Raw genomic sequence first — 22090 nt, 5'->3', positions numbered from 1 at the left:
GGGTGACTTGCTTTTGTACTCACCGTCCTGACCTCAGTGGAGGAAGGAAGGGTTGTGAATGCAATTTGGATGTAATCATTTGCTGTTAATACTTGCTGTTAATAAATAATGCATTTCCCAAGCACATTTTGTGGTTGAACACATTTCTAAAAGATCTCTACCTGACCCAAGGGAAGAGGTGTGAATTTGCCCGAACTGGGGTGGAGGGTGGGGAGATTGTGTGAAACAAAGCATACAACTTTGCTTTTCTGCCATAATAAATACAAAGCTAAGTGAGAGGTGGAAATATTTTCAGACTTGATTGGGCTGGCAGGTCTCCCTGTGCTCCTACAAGCGATGGTGGCGGAGATTGTCTGGGGCCAGTGACTCAGCAGAAGGTCCAGAATTTTAGGAGTATCTAATGCTAAATTAGGGACGTGGGTGGCGCTGTGGGTAAAACCTCAGTGCCTAGGACTTGCCGATCGCATGGTCGGCGGTTCGAATCCCCGCGGCGGGGTGCGTTCCCATCGTTCGGTCCCAGCGCCTGCCAACCTAGCAGTTCGAAAGCATCCCCAGGTGCAAGTAGATAAATAGGGACCGCTTACCAAGCGGGAAGGTAAACGGCATTTCCGTGTGCTGCGCTGGCTCGCCAGATGCAGCTTGTCATGCTGGCCACGTGACCTGGAAGTGTCTGCGGACAGGGCTGGCTCCTGGCCTCTAGAGTGAGATGAGCGCACAACCCTAGAGTCTATCAAGACTGGCCCGTACGGGCAGGGGTACCTTTACCTTTACCTTTACTAATGCTAAATTAACTACATTGCTTCCACCCAGAGTTGCCATGGAACTGCCTGTTCTAAACAAGCTAGTCCCTGAAGAGGCAAAAATATAAACCGCTCACAAGGCCAGTTTCAACACAATGCTTTTCCACCCTAGGAGTTGCTTTTGGACATAAGAACGTAAGATGAGTCCTGCTAAATCCGGCCAAAGGACACCCAATCACAGCAGCCAACCATAAGAAGCTGAGAAGCCCATAAGCAGGACATTTGGACAATAGTGTTGTTTTCCAGTGACTGCTATCCAGAGTAATGTTGCCTCTGAATCTATAACAATTTAGAAAGATTCCTGTTGAAAACACTTTCGCTCATTTTTTCAAGACAGGAGGGTCTGCCTTGTTCGCATGTGTCAGAGCTGCCTCTAGGTCCCAGCTCACAGAGGACCAACGCTAGGCTGTCTTAATGTACCAAAGTCTTTATTGAAGTTCAGTTTCCATTTCAAAGCCACAGCGTGCAGCCCTACGTCTTAAACCCTAGATCGGCGAAGTCCCGTCTGAGTCTCCTCCCCTCTGACACCAGTTTAAGATCCTAGCCCTGCTCCACCTTTTCCGCTGCTCTCTCCTCCTCTGGGTCCTCCTGCCCGCTGGGGCATTGCCCTTTCTGGACTCTTCTGACGCTGAGTCGCTTAGCTCCTCCCCCTGCCTCCGGCGGGCTTTAGGACCCGGTTCCCAATCCTCATTCTCTGCTGTCCCGCGCTCCTGTACATTTGAACTTGCCTCTCGCACCAACCCAGTGACCTTTCTCCTAACCGTTACACTACTTCTGTCACTGCTTCCCTCTTCCGGGATACTGGCCGGATCTGACCTCCCCTCCGTTGTCCGACTCTCCGATGGAGGCGTGGTCAGCTCTGCCTCGTCTTCTCTCCCTGGTGGGGAATGCACTGGCCCCGATACTTGGGACTCTTCCCCCCCACTCTGCTCTGGTGGGGAAGCTGGTCCTGATTTCCAACTACTGCTCTGGGAGTCCCTGCTGCCCCCTTGCTCCTGGGGCATTCCCCTTGGGAACCCCCTACCCCTGGCCATCGGCGCTCCCTTCTGTGAATCTTCCGATTCGCTGGAGAGGCTCATGGAATCCCTCGGGCCACTGTCATCTCCTACGCTCCCCTCGGATTCCTCCCCCTCGCTCTCCATTTCCTCCCCCTCCTGTGCCTCTGCTCCTGAGCCCCTGACAGCATGCCTTGCAGCATTTCACAGATCAAAAGAGGGACACACTTTTAGCACATGTTCTCATTCTGAAGATTACTGCCTGTTCATTTATTTACTTCTTTATTTAAGGCTTTGATACCCTGCCCTTTGACCAAAAAAGACTACTAAATTAGCTGCAAAAATCAGTAGTAAGATGGTCCCTGCAGTCAGGCTTACACTCTAAAAAGACATGGCACGTGAGGAAAAAGGAATGGGAGGGAAGAGGCAAGTTTAAGCACGAGTTCTTAAAGTGATTGTCCTTATGATGCTGCTATATAATGTATGCAGGTTCTGACTGTCTAGGAAAGCAGTCCACCCACAAATAAGCACTATTTATCCCCAACAGATCTAGGAACAGAGCCGGTGACAGTGCACTAAGCAGGCCAGGCTAATCTGGCCACACAGTTCCTCAAACAACTGACTCCATACCCTGTAATAGGGCTGTCCACTGCGGATTTAAAAGCCAAGACAGTGTTTGTTTTTCCTGATTGAAAAGATATTCACAAAACATAATTGTCCAATAATATGTGATTACAGTTCAAACTGTACCTTAGCAGTTGCAGTGTGCGAAGTGTGCTGTGTGGTGTTTTGGGTTCGTTTGCATCTATTTAACTGTGTGCAATAGAGACAAAATACAGCCCTTCCCCCTCCACATGATGCAGTGCAACTCCCAGACTGCGTGGGAAAGGACCTGAAGAACAGTATTAACATCATGATAAACTTGCAATAACAGTATTTCAAGAAGGCATCATCAGAAGGAAAAACACAAGGACAGTGCTTTCTTTCCTTTGTGGGTCATGAATCGGTGGGGTGGGGAAGATTACATCAACTGGGGGACATGAAAGTTTTCAGAGAGACCCTAGTCCATTCAAGTGACAGCTCCTCAATGAAGGGAATGTAAGAAGCACACCTTTTGCATTGGAAATCTTCTGATAATTAGACTACAATAGCGGCATTGACATGGCTGGAACGCTGGTCCAGAGAGTTGCTTATCATCCTCATTCTTCCAGCAGCATTTGATCCTATGAGTTCCTTCCCTACGTACTGAAATTACTGGTGAAGCAACTCCAAAGCACTGCACCATTTATTCATGACTTTGTTGAGCTTAGAAGCTTGATTTTAGTATCAAATAAATGCTCAACTTCTTGTTTTTTATTGTAACATAATGACCATTGTTAGCAACCCCAAAGTGTAGTAGTAGGGAGTTACATCATACCATATACTGCACAAACAAAAAAGAAAGAAATAACAGGACCAGTAGGACCACACCAATATGAATCAGGACATCCATGAGTTGGCATGGATGGTGAATGTTGGGCATCTTAAGTCTCTAGCTTAAGAAACAAACGTGACTTAAAAGCATTATGGATCCTCCATCCATCTGGAGACATGCAATGTACAAGTTATTTCCCCCAAAAGGCAGATCATTAATTTTATATGTCTAAAAGAATTAGGGTAAATCTGCATGGTAAGGGAACATCTGAACTCTGTTGTTTTTACCATCAATGACCCAAATCCATTCTTCTTTCTGTTGCCCTTCCTTCAAGGGGGCAGGGTTTGTGAGGGAATTGAAACAAATATTTAAATACTAGATTTTGACATAACAAAAAGAGTCCGCATCAACTGCGCTTCCAGGGGGAGAGTGTTCCATAAGTGGGATACCATCATAGGAAAGGCCTATGCGACAACAATAAGAGCCTCCTCCCTCCCCTCACACTGAAATACACACCATCCCGAAATACACACCATCACCACCAGATGCCTTTATTAAAGTGATACATGTATGTACATGGGCACATTTAATATCTGGTCTAATTTTGACCTTTGAAATTTGACAGAGATGCATCTGAATCATAATTTCAGGAGTATCTTTTCATGCAGTTTCTCCCTGATGTAGCCCTTGAATTATTTATTTATTTTCTCCTCCTCCTCTTTTCATGTCATACAATGCTACATAGAAATACATATATAAGCTAAGATTTGGGGGGGGGGGTTAGAAGACCCATGAAAACTTGACCAATCAAGTTCACTAGGTCTGAGGATTGTGGTTTCATCTTGTTGAGAAACCACAGACCCATAATATATTTGGTTAAGATGATAATCAAATTGTTGAATGGGGCTGCCTCATCTTCGGACCTGAAGACTGAGGCCATCTCTACAGTGTACCCCTCCCCAAAAAGAGGACAAGTTCCTGTTTTTCCTGAAGGTGTTGGTACATCATCAGTGCAAAAAAGGAAAGCATGCTAAACTTAAAAAACTGTCCACTGTTTTTCAAATTGCACTCACACAAGAATGTATCCTATGGTGCTTGCCTCTGTAAATATTGCCCTGATTTCTGTAGCACCTTGTCTTTCTAAGGTGTAGATCTTAAGCAGCCTTCACAAATTTGGTACCTTCAGATGTTTTAGGCTGTAACTCCCATCAGCTGCAGCAAACACTGACCTTTGTATGGTTAGTTTTAATTAGGTGTCACTCTGGGTTTTTAACCAGGGTCACACCATAGTTAAAGCCAGTAGAAGGAAAGCGAGGAGGATTTGTTATTGGCAGGGAGCTCAAATTCTGCAGCCCATCCCCTTACAGTGCAATCTTAACACAAATCTCATTCAGTTCAATGGGGCTTGTGCTCAGGCAGCTATGTATCAGATGACAGCCTTAATCATGGTCAAAGGACAGGCCACACTAGAAGCCCTAAGAATAGCTGTCATCTATTTTGAATGATGAAATGCAATGTGGTTGAACGGTTGGAACTGTTGCCTACCGAAATACGCTTAACCGCTTGCACACATAAAGCGCAGATGCCTCAGAGTAGAATGCATTTTATAAAAAGATTTAAAGGAGTGCAGTGATGCCTGGAACGTTCTTCTGGATTTACCATGCATACATTTGGTTTCCTCCCCAAAATCGGGATCCATTCTAGAAAGCCAAGAGCAGACTTTGAAAGTCGACCACATTAGTATTAAGTGCAGGGCCCTTTTGCTATTTAAGTAATTTGGGAGTGTCTGATGTCGGCTCCTTCCCGTAAATAAAATAACTTGTGTGACATGTAACACCTGGTCTTCCGCCAACTGGCTCCAGCGTGCTTCCTCCCCTTCTCGGGTTTCTTTCATTCACAAGTGAGCGGAATGACCTCTTGGTGCAGGGAAAGGAAAGGAAACTTAGAAGTGGGGTGTGAATATAACATTTTACAGGGATCATTAATCTGTCCCCCCTTTTTAATTTTTATTTGCATTTTCAAAAACAGGAAGAGAGAGCATATTTAACCCCCTCCCCTCCCCCTGCCCCACTTACAACTTCCTACTAAATACAGCATGTATACATATACCATATGACTTCCCTTCCACACTTTTCCTGATCATTAATATGTTTTCAGTGGAAACACTTGATTTGGGCCTGCTCCACACTGGTTTGGAATCAGTTGAACAACGAAGACATTTGTGAGTGGATTCAGATATTTATGAAATACATATATGCAAAATAAGCTGCTCTGGAATGGCAGCAGCAAATTAGGTTAGTGAATCTGTGCAATCTGAGCCCGTAGACCCTCTCCAGGCCCTTTCGGCAGACACTGGAAGATTCTGGTCTCTGAAATGAATAAAGATTTATAACCTGCTTTCTAATATTTTAAATACAATTTCCAAGGTGGCACACAATACAGTTTGACAATCTAACAGCACATACAAAGACAGGAACAAGAGAAAATCACAAGAAACAAAACCAGATCAAGTAGCAATGGTAAAAGGGTATAAGTGACATCATGCTATCAAATAGAAAATAAACAGCCTACAAAACTCTCTGTGGCTAAAATCAGATTTTGTTATTCAGGGAACAGCTTGGGCAAATAAACACATTTCCAAAGAAAACTGCTTTGATTTCTTTCTCTGCTCAAGCCATTTTTCTGCGTGAGGCCAAGGACAAGATTGTAACTCCTCCGTTCTGTGTACCAAAAGCCAACTGTATTGTCACTTGAAGCTTTCTCCCATGATACCAGCTTTGCATGGGGGTACAGTGCAGATTGCATATCACACACAGCTCTGTCTGCTTTGTGCCCCTTAGCACCTACCCATTAGCATCTACTACCTGAATCTGTCTCACTCTGCCCAATGACAGAGCTGGCTCTAGACCTGCTAACAAAGCTTGGAGCTTCCCAAAAGAAGAAATGTTTCCCAAACCAACAGTTGATGTATGAAACTGTAAAAAGCAGAATAAATGTTGCACAAAAATGCATTCAAACAATATGATCACAGGGGATTCTCCCCCCTCCCCCTTTTTTAACGAACTGGTGTACAAGTGCGCTGCCAAATATCCATGCATAGCACTCATAATAAAACCAATTCAAGTGTTCCCAACCTTTAACATCAAATGTTAAGATTTCAGTACAGTATACTAGTTTCAATTTACAGGGCAATCCTTCACACCAGGGGCCAGCAAACTTTTTCAGCAGGGGGCCAGTCCACTGTCCCTCAGACCTTGTGGGGGGGCCAGACTATATTTTGAAAACGAATTCCTATGCCCCACAAATAACCCAGAGAGGCATTTTAAATAAAAGGACACAGTCTACTCATGTAAAAACACACTGACCATCCACAGGCCGGGTTTAGAAAGCAATTGGGCCGGATCTGGCCCCCAGGCCTTAGTTTTCCTACGCATGCTCCACGTGCTTACCTTCTGGCCCCCTGCGTTGGCCCCAAAGGTACAAACAACAACTTTGGGGTCAAATAGGTGTTGTGGATTTTCACTGGAAATCCAGTGTATGCCCCAGTCAAGATTGGGATCCAATGTAGCTGTTTTTCCTTAAGATAAAAATGACAACATTAACTGCTCTTTAAAAATAAAAAGTGGGAATGGTTTAAGGTATGGTAGCCAAAGTGGTCTCTTCCAAATGTTGTGGAACTACAACTCCTATTGTCCCTGACTATTGGTCATGCTGACAGGGGCTGATGGGAGTCATAGTTCAACACCTGGTGGTCCCCACAATGGTTATCCCTGGTAGAAAGGATAGTGTGGCTTAGCATGAAATAATGATTATCACCACAATGACTTGCTGTAAATTGTATGCAGGCGACTCTCAATTTGTGTGCATATGATGCATGCCTGACCATGCATGTATGCGCCATGTTCGGCACCAGAAAATGGCGGGGACAGGTCAGGGCAGGCTTACATGCACTCCAGCGATGGAGGTGTTGCTTGTATTGAAATTCTTCAACTTTGCGCTTTAGTGTTTTAGGGCACTGTGTCCTGCTGTGAGTGGTTTTATTTATGTCATCAGGATTTTAGGGCTATAGTTGTACATTGCTGCAATTAAGTGTTCTCTGATTTACGTATTATTTGGGGGGAGGAATTTGTATGCAGTATAAAAAAATCTTTTTGATTCTTTAAAGTCAGGAACCTTCATATCTTTCTGTTTCTCAGAATATGATCTAGGTGTTTTTTTAAAGGTACAAATTGATAGATTTGCGATCCAGTGAATTTTCAAGCTCATTGCAAACATGTCAGAATGGAAATGAAATAAACCATTTCTTATGTGCTGTATAACTGAGGAAAAATTTGGAAGGGAAAATGTTAGCTAATTATTATTTTTTGTCCTTTTCCATACAGGGCGGGAAGAAATTTTATAATGGACCTTGTGGGGGTCGAGACTGCAGTGCAGGCTGCCAGTGCTTTCCAGAGAAAGGTGGTCGGGTAAGTTGAATCTTTCTTCTTTTTTTGGTGAAGGGAAACAGTGCCCAGGTTTCTTATCACAGCTGTCTTTTCTCTCAAAGAAAACAGAGCTAATATGCTTAAGACCCTGTCTAGTGGATTCATAAGGCGAGGAGAGTGAGGAAGAACAGCTGCAGGAGAACACCAGGCCCAGCCAAAACTTTGAAATCTCACATAGAAGACTTAAACCTTACAATCTCTGCACCAAAGCTGCAGCAGAGCCAGCCAGTTCACTGCAAAACAAAATACGGTAGATTCCTGTGTATGGACATCAAAAGAAACGTATTATTTCAAAGTCCCTGGCTCTGTGAGCTTCGATGTCACCTTTGAAGGACCCAGTGCTCATCTTACTTCTCCCTCTGGCCCCATCCACTTGATACATTTAAAACAGTTTCAAACCACTTTCAGACAGTCATAACTTCCCCCAAAATAATTATGGAAATTGTAGCTTGTTAAGGGGTGCTGAGAGTTGTTGGGAGAACCTCAACACCCAGACAGAGTGGCTTAACAGTCAAGCCTTCTTACCTGGGAACTCTGGGAACTCTAGCTGTGTGACGGCCGGGTGGCACTGTGGGTTAAACCACAGAGCCTAGGACTTGCCGATCAGAAGGTTGGCGGTTTGAATCCCCACGACGGGGTGAGCTCCCATTGCTTGGTCCCTGCTCCTGCCAACCTAGCAGTTCAAAAGTATGTCAAAGTGCAAGTAGATAAATCGGTACCGCTCTGGCGGGAAGGGTTTCTGTGCACTGCTCTGGTTCGCCAGAAGCGGCTTAGTCATGCTGGCCACATGATCCGGAAGCTGTACGCCGGCTCCCTCGGCCAATAAAGTGAGATGAGCGCCGCAACCCTAGAGTCAGTCACGACTGGACCTAATGGTCAGGGATCCCTTTACCTTTAATAACTCTCATTAAACTTCAACAAACCACAGTTCCCAGGATTCTTTTGGGGAAGCCATGGCTCTTTAAAGTAGTGTGGGCCTCTTTCTGCATGTTCCTGTAAATCTCGTTCAGGCCTAGTTTATATATGGAGTTTAGTGGCTAATAGGACTCTTTTTTTCTTTTCTCTTTTTTGATCCACTTTGGACTGAAAGTTGGAAGGTTGGGTATTTAAAATGCTGCCTCATGGCAAAAGATTCCTTGCATACAGAAAGCTAAACCCTTCTTTGTCGACAAGAGTAGCGGTTCCCTGCTTGTACCCAGTGTGTGGATCTCACATGTTCTAGTTTAACATGCACACCTGGTGTTTGCACCATGCTACTTTATAGTCCTCCAGAATCTGGTGCCTTCCAGATGTTTTGGACTGCAATTCCCATCGGCTGCAGCCAGCATGGCCATGATCCCATCAGCTCCAGCATCGTGCAGCTGTGCTGGCTGGTGCTGATGGGTGTTGCAATCCAAAATAGCTGGTTGGGGCAGGCTGTAATAGACTCTTTCTGCTTTGGTCCAAATCACGTCCATCTCCTTGAACAAAACTTCTGACGAATGATGTAATCATTGACGGATGTACTGGGTGTCATCATCCTGTCTCTTTCCATTGCTTGGGTTCAGCTGGATTGTTTGAACTGGACGCATCGCTGTTGACCTTGCAGTTCAAACTCTTGGTTTTATCCTTTGTGAAGATGTCACAAAGATTTTGATTTGTTTTAACAACTGACCTGGGAACTTGGATGAACTTTTACTTTTATTTCTTGTGGGTTCTAAACTATTAGGTCTAGTCATTGCTTTAAAATTTTGGGGGTGACATGGTGGGGAGCAAGACCCTTCCCTAGAAATTCCAGCCCCCCTAAACAAGAATTGGAGGGGACTTTTATAGCAGCATGGAAGCGTGCAATTAGCTCAGTTCAGGTGTCACTGAAACCATAGTTTAGCATAACAACAAAGATGCAGTGAGCCTCATACTTCAATGCCCTCCTGCCTGCCTTCTCCAGTGTGGCCCCAAGGAAAAGTTCAGAAACTTTTCTTCTAGTTTAGATTAACTACACTGTATGATTGTTTTATTTTAATTTGACAAAAAAGATTTTTAATTGACAAAAACATCTACGTGGTTTAGAAAGACAATATAAAATATTCATTAATAACACCAATAAGACCAAGCATTAAAGCCATATATGAGTTTATGTAATAAAGTGGCATGTTAGCATGTGGGTTGCATAATGGAAAAGTTTTTTGCAGGCTTCAGAAACAATATAGTAAAGGTGCCTGCCTAACATCAATGGGCAGGGAAAGTGTAGGTGCTGCCATACTGAAGGATCAATTCCTTGCAAGTGCAGAGCATCCAACTAAGAGCAGACCCACTGAAGTCAATGGACCTAAGTTTGTCATGTCCATTAACTTCATTGGGTCTACTGTAAGTAGAACTAGCATTGGATGAAGGGCAGTATAAAAATTTAATAAATAATAATGATAATGATAATACTGCCATTAATGCAGATTAGAACCTCCACCCAGAAGTGTAGGTTGAAATCCCACTCTTTCACCATTGCTAATGCTCTGCATTTGTGTGGGTGGAATTGTCCAAAGAATTAACCAGCATGGTAAAGAAATTGGGAACAAAGCCCATAGGACCACTTGGTTCTTACTGGGCCAAGAGTGGGCACCTGGGAGCCTCCAGATGTTGATGTATGCAATGGTTGGGACTGATGGGAGTGGGGGGGTCCCGACAACATCTGGAGTTCCACAGGTTTCCTGCCCCTGTTGTAGCCGATGGTAGGGTTTGCATTTGATGCAGTGGGAAATTCCAGATACTCTCCCTGTGTGTGAAAGGTGCTTGTAGATGAGAACCAGATAGCTTAATTAAAGCTGTGCTCTGAAAGAAACAATCAGCAGAAGCTGCAAAAGGAATGTTGCAGATTTTCCACCTGGTTGCCATTCGCTCTTTGACCTGTAGCCTTAGGCTAGCTTAGCCCTTGAGCTGTTGCTGTTGCTGTTTTCGCCCCCACTTCTTCTTCAAGCAGTTGGTGAGTGTATTACCAGACAAGCCTTGCGGAGGAGGGAGTGGGAAGGTTTCCCCCTGACTCTGCTCTTTTGGGGCCATTAAGGAACGGAAGGGGCTTTGCACAGGCTCACCCACACAGCTGGCGATGCATCCTGCATGGTGCTCTGTGTTCTGTCATGTATTTTTCAATGCTTGCACAGCTTGGAGCAGCCCCTCACCTCCCCCTGCCCTTCCTTCTCCCATACCCAATCTCCCCAGGCCTGCTCTCTTATCTGGGAAGATAACTTCTCTAAACATCACTGGAAATGTTCTATATGGTCCTCTTACATCCTATCCCAGCCCAAAAAAGTACAGGTCATGTGAACTTCGCTTTAATTTCTTCTCTGTCTTTGGCAATGCAACATTTTCTCAGGAACTGAACAATTTGTAATCAGGTGGGTTATGTCCTCTTATCTTCTGCCAGGGGGAGAGAGCCTGTGTGGCTAGTGAATGATCTTTTTTAATCAGCCATAAGGGAGGGGGGGTGTCAGGTGACCTTACCCCAATATTGAAAAAATGCATTAGGTGGGGTGGGCCCCCACAGCCTGGCCCTAGCCCTACTGTCAGCATGCACACTTGCTTCACACCCCTTTGTTGGTTCATTTGTTTTTTTCTTCTTCAGCATTTCATGTCCATCTTTGGACAGATGCCTTGTTCAAGTTCTCTCTAGCATGCTCTGTTTCTTTTCCATATCCACATTAGTTGTAGATCATCCACCCACCACATGGGTGGTCATGCCCTCTGTCTTTTGAAATTGTAGGGTCTCCATGCGAACATTGCTTTATTCTATCAGCTTGAGTCATTTCTTGCCACATGTCCTGCATATAACCATTTTAACTTCACATCCTTTTCTATTACATCTGTAACTTTTCATCTTTGTTGTATCCAATTATTAGCTTTTCTGAATTTTAATGATATTCCTAAAACTGCATGTTCCATGGCATGTTGTGTTGTTCTTTGCTCCATAATATGCACATATGGAACACTTCATATTTCAAATCTAAGGAAATGTTTTAATTTAGTTATTTACAGCTGTATTATTATTATTATTATTATTATTATTATTATTTTATATCCCACCTTTCTCCCAGCTGGGATTCTACGTTCGAAAACATTGTTATATAATACAAAGTAATTGGGGGGGACTGGTTAAAAACAATTATTAAAATACATCATAACACATTTAGAAGCAGCAATAAAATTCAGTTTGCCCAGTAATCAACATCATCTGCACCTTAGCTTCCAAAGACATGTTGAAATAGAAAGGAGTTAGCCTGCTGGCAGAAGGACAACAAAGAGGGAGCCAGTTTACCTGTTTTTGGGAGCAAATTCCATGATATGGGAGCAGCCACAGGAGTTACTACTGAACTGCGTCACTGATGTTGATAGGACTGAAAGAAGGTGTTAACCCTTAGCACCTAGGAGGGAGATGTGATTTTTCAGGCCAGGGGCCAAGCCATAGAGGTCTTTGTAGGTCATAACCATAACTTGGAATTGTGCCCCCAAACAGACCAGTAGCCAGTGAGATTGTTTTAACAGAGGAGCAGCATGCTTTCTGTAACTGGCTGGCATTTAGCAGGCATTTGAAGAAGATCCAAATGCATACCAGGAGCTTCTCCCAAAACCTAGAACAGGGGTGCAGAACTTGATCTGATAAATAGGCCAGACCCCAACCTCCCCCACCCCTTCCAGGTCATTTTTACCACCCATCTGCCAGTCACCTACCATCATTGTAATGTCATGTGACAGCGATAAACTCACAAGGGGACTGCTGAAAGTGAACCCCTTTGAAGGTACACTTTAAGTACCAATCAGCCTTGGCAATGCGTCCGTCCTCTAGGTTGTGCCAGAGAGTTCCCAGACTACCAACGGTATAGGTGCAATATATTCCAAACAAAAAGCAAAGCTAATTGTAAACAATGTGGTAACGGAAGAAATATCTATAGAAAAAGGTACACGACAGGGGTGCCCAATATCTCCTTTGCTTTTTATATCGGTCCTGGAGGTTTTGTTAAACATGATTAGAAGGGACCAGTTGGTTAAAGGAGTTCAGGTCGGAGTTAGACACTACAAACTAAGAGCATTCACAGATGACCTAGTATTGACTTTACAACAGCCAGACACTAGTACCAAAAGAGTATTAGAGCTAATCGAGACTTTTGGTCAAGTAGCAGGATTTAAACTTAACAAACAGAAAACGAAAGTGTTGGAAAAAAATTTAACTATGGAGGAAAGAGAGAGATTTCAGAATGAAACAGGTTTGGAAATAACGAAAAAAGTGAAATACCTGGGGGTAAACTTAACATCTAAGAACGTGAATTTATTTAAAGACAATTATGAAAAATGCTGGTCAGAAGTAAAGAAAGATTTAGAAATATGGTCAAGACTGAGACTTTCCTTGTTAGGCCTAATTGCTACTATAAAGATGAATGTATTGCCTAGAATGTTGTTTTTATTTCAAAACTTACAAATATTGGACAAGATGGACTGTTTCAAGAAGTGGCAGAAAGATATATCAAAATTTGTCTGGCAGGGCAAAAAGCCCAGAATAAAATTTAAGATTTTAACTGATGCAAAAGACAGAGGGGGGTTTGCCCTGCCGGACTTAAGACTCTATTATGAATCGGCAGCTTTCTGCTGGTTGAAAGACTGGCTACTTCTTGAAAACACAGACATTTTGGATCTGGAAGGGTATGACAATAGTTTTGGTTGGCATGCATATCTATGGTATAACAAGGCAAAGGTATACAAGAGTTTTAAAAACCATATGGTCAGAAAAGCATTATATAATGTTTGGATTAGATATAAGGATCTGTTGGAAAGTAAAACTCCCGGGTGGTTGTCACCAATGGAAGCTAAGGCAGTGAAAAAACTTAATATGGACTCTAAATGGCCAAAATATTGTGAAATTCTAGAACAAGATGGTGAAAAGGTTAAACTTCAGAGTTATGAGAAATTAAAGTCCAAAGTTCGAGATTGGTTGCACTACCATCAGATAAACGAGACATTTAAGCAGGACAGGAAAATTGGATTTCAGAAGGAGAGGTCAAAATTAGAAACAGAATTGTTAGAACCCAATACAAAAAATTTGTCAAGAATGTATAACTTGCTGTTGAAATGGAATACACAGGATGAAATGGTGAAATCAGCTATGATTAAATGGGCACAAGACATCGGTCATGACATTATGTTTGCTGACTGGGAACAGTTATGGACCACTGGTGTTAAATTTACGGCATGTAATGCCTTAAAAGAAAACATAATGAAAATGATCTATAGGTGGTACATGACCCCAGTCAAGCTTGCAAAAATTTACCATTTGCCCAATAACAAATGTTGGAAATGCAATGAGACTGAAGGTACTTTTTATCACCTTTGGTGGACCTGCCCGAGGGTTAAAGCCTTTTGGGAAATGATCTATAATGAAATTAAGAAAGTCCTTAAGTGGACCTTCCCTAAGAAACCTGAGGCTTTTCTCCTTGGTATGGTTGGCCAATTGGTGTCAAAAAAGGATAGGACCTTTTTTATGTATGCTACTACAGCAGCAAGAATTCTACTGGCAAAGTATTGGAAGATGCAAGAACTACCTACTCTGGAAGAATGGCAGACAAAGGTGATTGACTTTATGGGACTGGCAGAGATGACCGGCAGAATCCGCGACCAGGGGAAAGAGACAGTGGAAGAAGACTGGAAGAAATTTAAAATGTATCTTAAAAACTGTTGTAAAATTGAGGAGTGTTAAGATGTCAAGGGGTAAGAAACAGAGAATTACAGCTGTAACTAAAAAATTAAAGAAAACTTAATGAAAGGGAACTAAAGGGATTAATGGATTAAAGGGTTGCTAAAAAAAATAATTGTAAAATAAGGATGCAGCGAAAGGGAGGTATGGGGAAGTCGGAGGAAAGAAGGTATATGAAAATAAGATTGTGAAATTATATGTGTTTGTTTTTGATTTGGTTTGTTTGTATTATGTGTTGTGTTTGGCTTTTTGTTTATGTGTTTTTTTAAAAAAAGAGAGAGTTCCCAGACTACCAGTTGTTCCTTTGCAGCTGCATTCTTACACATGACATCAGGTGTGGGGACATCAGGTGTGGGGACAATGTCCTCTTGGCCAAACTGAAACCTGTGCCAGGTGCGGGCTAGAGGTTCCCCACCCCTGGCTTAGAACATCTGATGCAGCCAGCTAGGCTCATTTATTCCTCTGCTCACCTGCACCAGCTGCTCTGCTGAGGTGCAATACCCACAATATTGCATGAGGGCACTGCAGTGCAGCAAACATGGGGCCAATCCTCTAAGACCCATCTCAGTGGAGTAAGGTGCCTGGGTCCAGCTATCTGAGTCACCAGTTAAAGCCACCTGTCAGCTTACAACCTGACTGTTGTGCAGCTGTGCAGCTGTTTCTCCCAGCCTAATCTGTTTGCTTCATTGCCCCCCTTTCCTTCATCCCAGAATCCCCCCAAAACTGTTTTCCTGCCTGTTCCCTTAACTGCTTTTCTGGTTTTGAACTTCATTTCCCCCTAATTCATTTGTCCTCTACCTCCCTTCGGTTGCTTTTCAAGAATAGGTATTGGGACTCTCAAAATTAGGTCCCATCTTCTATGCATGGAACCCAATTGCTCTTCCCTTCATGGGAGATGCAGTTAGGTCAGGAAGCCTCTAGTTATTCAGTTTCTCATTTTTAATCAAGCCACAAAGCTTTGGTTACCAGCTTTAGAAAAAAGCCGGGATATTAAACCAAATTCAAACAATGGTTTAATATCCTGGCTTGTTTCAAAGCTGGTAACCACAGTTTCTTGGATGAACCAGGAAACTATTAACTGAAGACATCTCAAGTTGTTTCTTTTTTGCTCATGCAAAGTGTCTGTGTCTGTGGGCAAAAGGCTTATTCAGGTCTCAGGTTACTGAGTCAATATATGATTGTCTGAACACAGTCAATGTTGCAGCATTTAAAAAAAAAATCTTTTAGGAAATTGCATTGTTAAAAAAAAAAAAAGAACCCAATAAGATAACCTTTTCTGATAATGCACATCTTCTAATCCATAGCAAATGTTAGTGTTTGTCAGAGAGATTTAACTCTAGCCAATAAAAGAATCACGATATCTTTTTCTCCCAATGGGTAAACATAAAAGTGGGGTGGGGGGGAGAGAGTAATACTGTTGTTTTACTTGGGGGTTACAATTATCTTCAAAGTAAAGAAGTCCCGACCATCTGTTAGCTGTTATTCAACATGTATTTGGCAAAATTTCAGGTGAAAATGAGGTAATAGTAAGTCAAACAAACTTGCTATGCCAATGTTGTTTTTATTAACAACCACCAAGACCTTTTTTTTTTCTAATTTCCAAAAATGCTCACTGCTGCCAAATGGGGCATTAAGCAATTAGTGTACATTTCCTCCCACTCAGTACAAGGAGTCCCAGCCATTAGCTGGATATGTGTGCATGCCTATAGTGGTGAAATAAAAATTGTACATTGCAGCTGCTACCCTACCCCATTGCAGTTGTGCAATCAAGACAGGATCCGTGTACGTGTAGGTTGTGGTGAGAGTTCTGCAAGCCTGGAGAGCATGTTTGCCAAGACATCTTGAGGAGCAGGCGCTGCTGGTCATATCTTGCTCTCAAACATCTGGGTGTTTGGTCAGGATGACTCTTGAAACAGGCCATTTGTTGATCTTCCTGGCTGTCAGTGCCTATAATGAAACAGTGAGAGCCCTTGGGCTGCCTCTGGAGACAGCTGCACTGTACTCCACAGTCAGATACAGGGCTGCCTACTCCCATGTAGACATTCCTCAAATGGGAGCCAACTATGCCATAGTTGCATCTGGCAGGCTAAAAATGGGAGCTGCCAGGATAGAAATGGCTCTGTGCCCACCCCCACCCCCACCCCCACCCAAGCACCTGTGCAGTAAACTTACCAAAGCTACAGGTCACACAGCATCTCCCTTGTCTGTAATGATTCTGCTCTCCTAGGCTGGCAACTGGGTCTTCTCAATAGGAAGGGCTATCAGGGCTACCTGTTCAGGCAACAATAATCTTTCCTGGCTCTAGTTTTTGATCCGCCAGCTCTTATTCCTGGTTTGAGTCCTGGCTCCCATTCCATTGGTGCTTAGAGTTCAGCTCACAACAATTGGTGCTTAGAGTTCAGCTCACAACAAAAGCAATTCTTTTGCTTTGCAGCCAGCATAGCATGCTGCACTCCTTTTTCTGTAGTGCTATACATTAAAAGTAGCGGTTCCCATCCCTGCAAAAACTCCGAAACCTTGTGGGTGTTGGGGGAAACCAGATGAAAATCCATAACTTTAGCAAAAAGGGCCGTGCTTTTCATACAGCTGCATACACATGGCTTATCTGTACTGAAACCAATTTTAAAACCTTTCCCATCTTAAATGAGGACATCTCAAGTGCTTGCTTTTGAAATGGCCTCAAAGCCTGGTTTGCAAACTGTGATCTTTGGAGCAGTTCCAGGGCGTCTTGCAAATTGCTTCTGGAATTGCTTCTGGAACACTTGGCAATCCATCTGTTGCTCTGCAAACCCTGTTGTTTCTTGTGAGTGGTGGTCTTGCTAAGGAACCACGCACTACTTTTTCTTTTCTTTTTTTGTGTGCTCGTAGATGAGCTCACTAGAAGGAAGGGACACCAAAGCATTGGAATGCATTAGATGTGCATTGCCTTGTGCTGGAGGGGGAAATATGTTAGTAGAACACTTTACTTGACATGCACTTGGCATTTGTACTGCCCTGCTGTTCAGTCCCCTAAGCAGTTTCTTTCAAAAACTAAATGCTAAATCCAATAGTGGATGCGTGAGATGTTGGTCAATTGCATAGCAACATAGGGGGCGGAGCCTGGGAGACCAGGGTTCAAATGCCCACTTGGCCATGAAGCTCATTGGGTGGCCTTGCCAGTGACTCTCAATGTAACCTTCCTCTCAGGCTGGTAGTGGGGATTAAATTAGAGTGAGGAGTGCTGTGTGTGCCCACTTGAGCTCCCTAGAGAAAAAAGGCAGGATATAAATGCAAAAAATTAATAGATCTTACTAAGGCAGACCAACTGGGCCATCAATCTCAGTACTGTCTATATCAGCCTTTCTCAACCTTGTATCCCCAGATGTTGTTGGACTACAACTCCCATCTTACCTAGCCAGCATGGCCAGTGGTCAGCGATGATGGGAACTGTAGTTCAAGAACATTTGTGGACCCAAGGCTGAGAAAGACTGTTCTTTACTGAATCACAGTGGATCTCCAGGGTTCCACATGGGGAACATCTTCATCTCTACCTTGAGATGCTGGGCATTGAACCTCAGACCTTCTGTTTGAAAAGTTCTGCCACTAAGCTACCCCCCACCTCCCTTCCCATATAAGTAACTTTTCAAAGATAACATGAGCCATTGTAGTCTGAAAATTATGTGTACACTGGATGTGTCAGCATACCTGCCAGCATTTCTCAGATGAAAATGGAACATTTTTCACTCCTCCACCCATTTTTGTCCCTCACCCCCACAGAGCATTTCCACCACCACTTCACCCACAGAACAAAGCACACACGGCCTCCAGCGTCCTGAGATAACCCCTTAATCTCAATTTTACTTTGTTTTATTCTTTGGTAGATTTACAAAAAGAAAAGCACACACCAATAAATAAATTTTAGAAAGGGGCAAGACAAGATATAGATACACAAAGCAGATAATAATAATAATAATAATAATAATAATAATAATAATAATAGACTCCTTGCACTCTGCTCTCCCTTTCTTTCTGCCCAGGGCAGCCCTGCCCTTTGCCTGCCCCTCAGAGCCAGCATGTTATACAGTGCTGGGCCTTGGTAGTGGTAGCCTCTCCTCCTCATCCAGCAGCCACTACGAGTTGCCCAAGGGAGGAGGCCAGCAGTGGCAGCCATGGAGAGGCAACGGGCTGATCTCTCACAGCTGCTGCAGCTGCCACCATAATTCAGGACAAGCACTGGCTCATCCTCCTCCTTGAGCTTGGTGGCAGCAGCACTGGCAGGGTAAATAGGGACAAATCAGAAGCCAGGGTGACTTTTGTAATTCTGGGGCTGTTCCTGGAAAATCAGGGCACTTGGAGGACATGTGTCAGGGTGTAAGAATCGAACCAGGTCTGTGCATTTAGTTGAACTTTGAAGGTTTGAACAAAATTAAACTGAGGCTGTGGAATTCCTTCCCATTCTATTCCTGTGCCACACCTGACCTGGCAGTTTAACTGAGTCGTTGAATTAATAAAATAAAATAAAATAAAACAATTTGGTGGATTAATTCAATTAACAATTAAATCATTAATTGTTGGGACTGATAGCCTGCCTCTGGGATGGCTTATAAAATTTGGGGATGGCTTATAAAATTCTGGAATGCACGGTTGGTATTTAGCGAAGTTCTACTCAAGAGTCATGCCGATTGATTTCAGTGGGCCTACTATATAACTGTGAGTGATTTTCTTTACAGGACATTATGGAACTTTTGTTTCCCTCGAAAGTTTGTTTTTTAAAAAAGATTTTACTTAAGTCTGTAATTTTATTTCTTGCTCAGATATCTGTGTTAATAGGAAATGGAATGCTGAATGAGATAGACAGCTAATTGTGGGCCTGTGAAGGATTTATTGGAAACATTATTGGAAATCTTGCTGATATCTTCCTAGCCCACTGTGCTATCAATGAGTAAATAGAAGATGCAAAAGGAAGGAAATACATTAAATACATAAAGTGCTTAATAACTTGGGACCAGCTTCCCTGAGATAAACTTACCCCATATATGCCCACTTGAACACTTCAGTCTGCAGAACTATCACTGCTGCAGGTACCACATAATATCTGTTCTGCATTTGTAAGAAACCAATCTTTTAGTGTAGCAGCACCTACACTTTGGAATTCCCTGCCAATTGACATTTGACAGGCATCTTCAGTGTACTTGTTCTGGTGCCTGCTAAAAATGTTTTTGTTTAGACATGCCTACACAGATTTGTAGAATGCTGGTGTGTGTTTTAATTGGTTTTTAGGTTATCTCTGATCTTTTTTTTTAAGGTTTTAGATAGCTGCTTATACTGATACTTTTCTTGTTTTATTCTTCTATAAACCTCTGTGAAGGGTGTTGTAGGTTTTTTTTTTTTTACAAACAAGCAATGTATAAATTTTATGACATAAATAGATAAATTTCACTGGAGAATCTAGGCAGAAGTATATATGAATGTAGGGTTAGGCCCTTCCTCTGAAGTTAGGTCCTCAGAAGAGAGTATCCAAAGCAATAAGGGTGTAGAACCATCCATTTAGACAGCCACAAGGGCAAAAGTCAAGCTGAAAGCCAGGAAATAAAAGCTTTGCCAACAAGTCTCAGTGCCAGAAACTGCAAACCTAATTAGGCTGTGAGGAAGTTCACCCGCCATAAAAGCCTGCAGCCAAGCTAAGTTCATAGTCAAATGGTTAATCCAACAAGTTCATTGTAGTGCCAGTTGGCTTGGAGCAAATAGGATGTCTGTCTAAGGATCTTCCTAGAAAATAAATAATGTTTGTATCTGTGATGCAAGGCAAAAGCGTTCTTCAAAGAGGAGAGAGAGAGAGAGAAATTGTGGATTTGAAGCAGACTGGAACGTATCCTGATACAACAATGGCTTTCATAATGCTAATAATGCCAGGAAAGGTCTTTAAGATGTGTTCCAAAGTGTGTTTAGTAAATGTGTGCTAATGTTGCATAACACTGAAAGGAAATGCCAGAGGAAAAATCACAAGTAACGTATTGCAGAACAGTGTATTTAACGAGTTACAACCTGTATGGTATTACATGCCTTCAATTTGTTTAAATTAATGAATTAATAGGTTAGAAGGACAAGTCAACAAAGAGAAGCTGTATGCCTCTAAGAACATTGTCCAAACTTGGCAACATTTCTTTGGCATGATCTGATAGTTGCCACTTCCATTTTGGACCTAATGATTATTCTTTTTAACTTCTGGCTAGCAAGAGGTAGATTCTACCTAGAGCCAACTTTGATCAATGTGAAGACTTGTTTCCCCCCAGCCTTCTATGAAAAGGCTTGGCCTGGCCATCGGTCCATCATGACTTATACACATGATGGTTCCCAAACAGCTATGTCAGACCTTTCTTGTTCCTTCTACTGCAAGGATGGGGAACCTGGAACTCTCCGGATTTTGCTGAATACAACACCCATTATCCCTGGCCATGCTGGCAAGGCTGGATGGGAAGTGAAGTCCTACAGTACCTGAAGAACCACGTGTTCCCCACCCTTGTTCTACTGAAACACCTTCTTCTTCTTCTTCTTCTTCTTCTTCTTCTTCTTCTTCTTCTTCACCTCTGAGGAAACAACCTGGACCTTTGGCATTGGTGAGATGGATGCTTAAAGTTTTCTTCTACCCTCCAGGTCAGGCATCCTCAAACTCAGCCCTCCAGATGTTTTGGGACTAAATTTCCCATCATCCCTGATCACTGGTCCTGTTAGCCAGGTATGATGGGAGTTGTAGTCCCAAAACATCTGGAGGGCTGAGTTTGGGGGTGCCTGCTCCAGGTAGTCTATCAAGCAGGGAGACATGGGGGAATCTTGGTGTCCATTTGTAACTTATTGCTTTGGTTAAGTTATGGAGAGTTTTTTGGCTAAGTTAGCTACTCCAACTCGAGTCACTGACTTTGGTGGTCCAAGTTGCCCTGGACTGTTTCCTCCAGTGTGATGTTGTTAAGTATCAAGCATGACATGCATGTTTGAAATAGATGAAATGAGAGGACTAAGATATTTTCATGGTTTTTTTAATGATACCCATTTCCACATTTTCCTTGCACGTCTCAACCCCACTGAACAGAGCTTGTTTTGTCAAACATTCAGCCTGAACCAAACTTAGAATAATACAAATTCCAAAAGGATAGCCATGTTAGTCTCCTGCAAGAAAAATAAGTGTCTTGTCTTGTGGCACCTGGTTTAAAGAGTAGCAAACCAAATGTGATATAATCCTTCCCACTTTGTAAGGAAGAGACACTCCTGCAGCTGCCACTGTTTATTGTGCTAGTGCTACACTTTCACCCAGATTGTTCATCTTTATTAATTGCCATGTAATTGATCACAGCTCTGAAAAGCATATCTGTGCTAAACAATATATGACCTTGCTTGACTTTATAATGTCACTTTTATTATTTTAGATACAAATAAAAAATTAAGTTACGGTTCCTAAAACTCTTTGGTACATTTAAGTTATGTTTTTTGTCTAAAGTTGTGTAGGTGGACTTTCCAGCTGGTGTTTTGATGTTCATTTTAATTTTGCCACCATTTGGTGCATGCGTTCCCACCCACCCCACCTGCATACATTTATTTATTTTTTAAAATGGAATTTTGTGAGTGGCAAATCAGACAATAATTTTCAGAAGGAAAAGAATCAGAATCTTGATGCTAAAGATGCTTATCACAAGCTGTTGGGGCGAAGGGTC

The 22090-nt window shown here is 42.8% G+C and overlaps 1 protein-coding gene across 4 annotated transcripts in view; it reads left to right on the top strand.

Annotated features, from left to right (window-relative positions):
• Positions 1–22090, top strand: part of COL4A6 (collagen type IV alpha 6 chain) — a 173782-nt gene that overhangs the window by 57936 nt on the left and 93756 nt on the right. For all 4 annotated transcript variants that reach the window (XM_081846894.1, XM_081846896.1, XM_081846893.1 and 1 more), the window contains exon 4: positions 7592–7675. In XM_081846894.1, coding sequence (XP_081703020.1) covers positions 7592–7675 — 84 coding nt within the window. The remainder of the gene's footprint in view (positions 1–7591; positions 7676–22090) is intronic.

This window comes from Podarcis erhardii (genome assembly GCF_964252035.2).
Source record: "Podarcis erhardii genome assembly, chromosome: Z".
Classification (NCBI taxonomy): Eukaryota; Metazoa; Chordata; class Lepidosauria; order Squamata; family Lacertidae; genus Podarcis; species Podarcis erhardii.
Note: the sequence above shows the minus strand (reverse complement) of the source record. Positions and strands in the feature narration are given on the sequence as shown.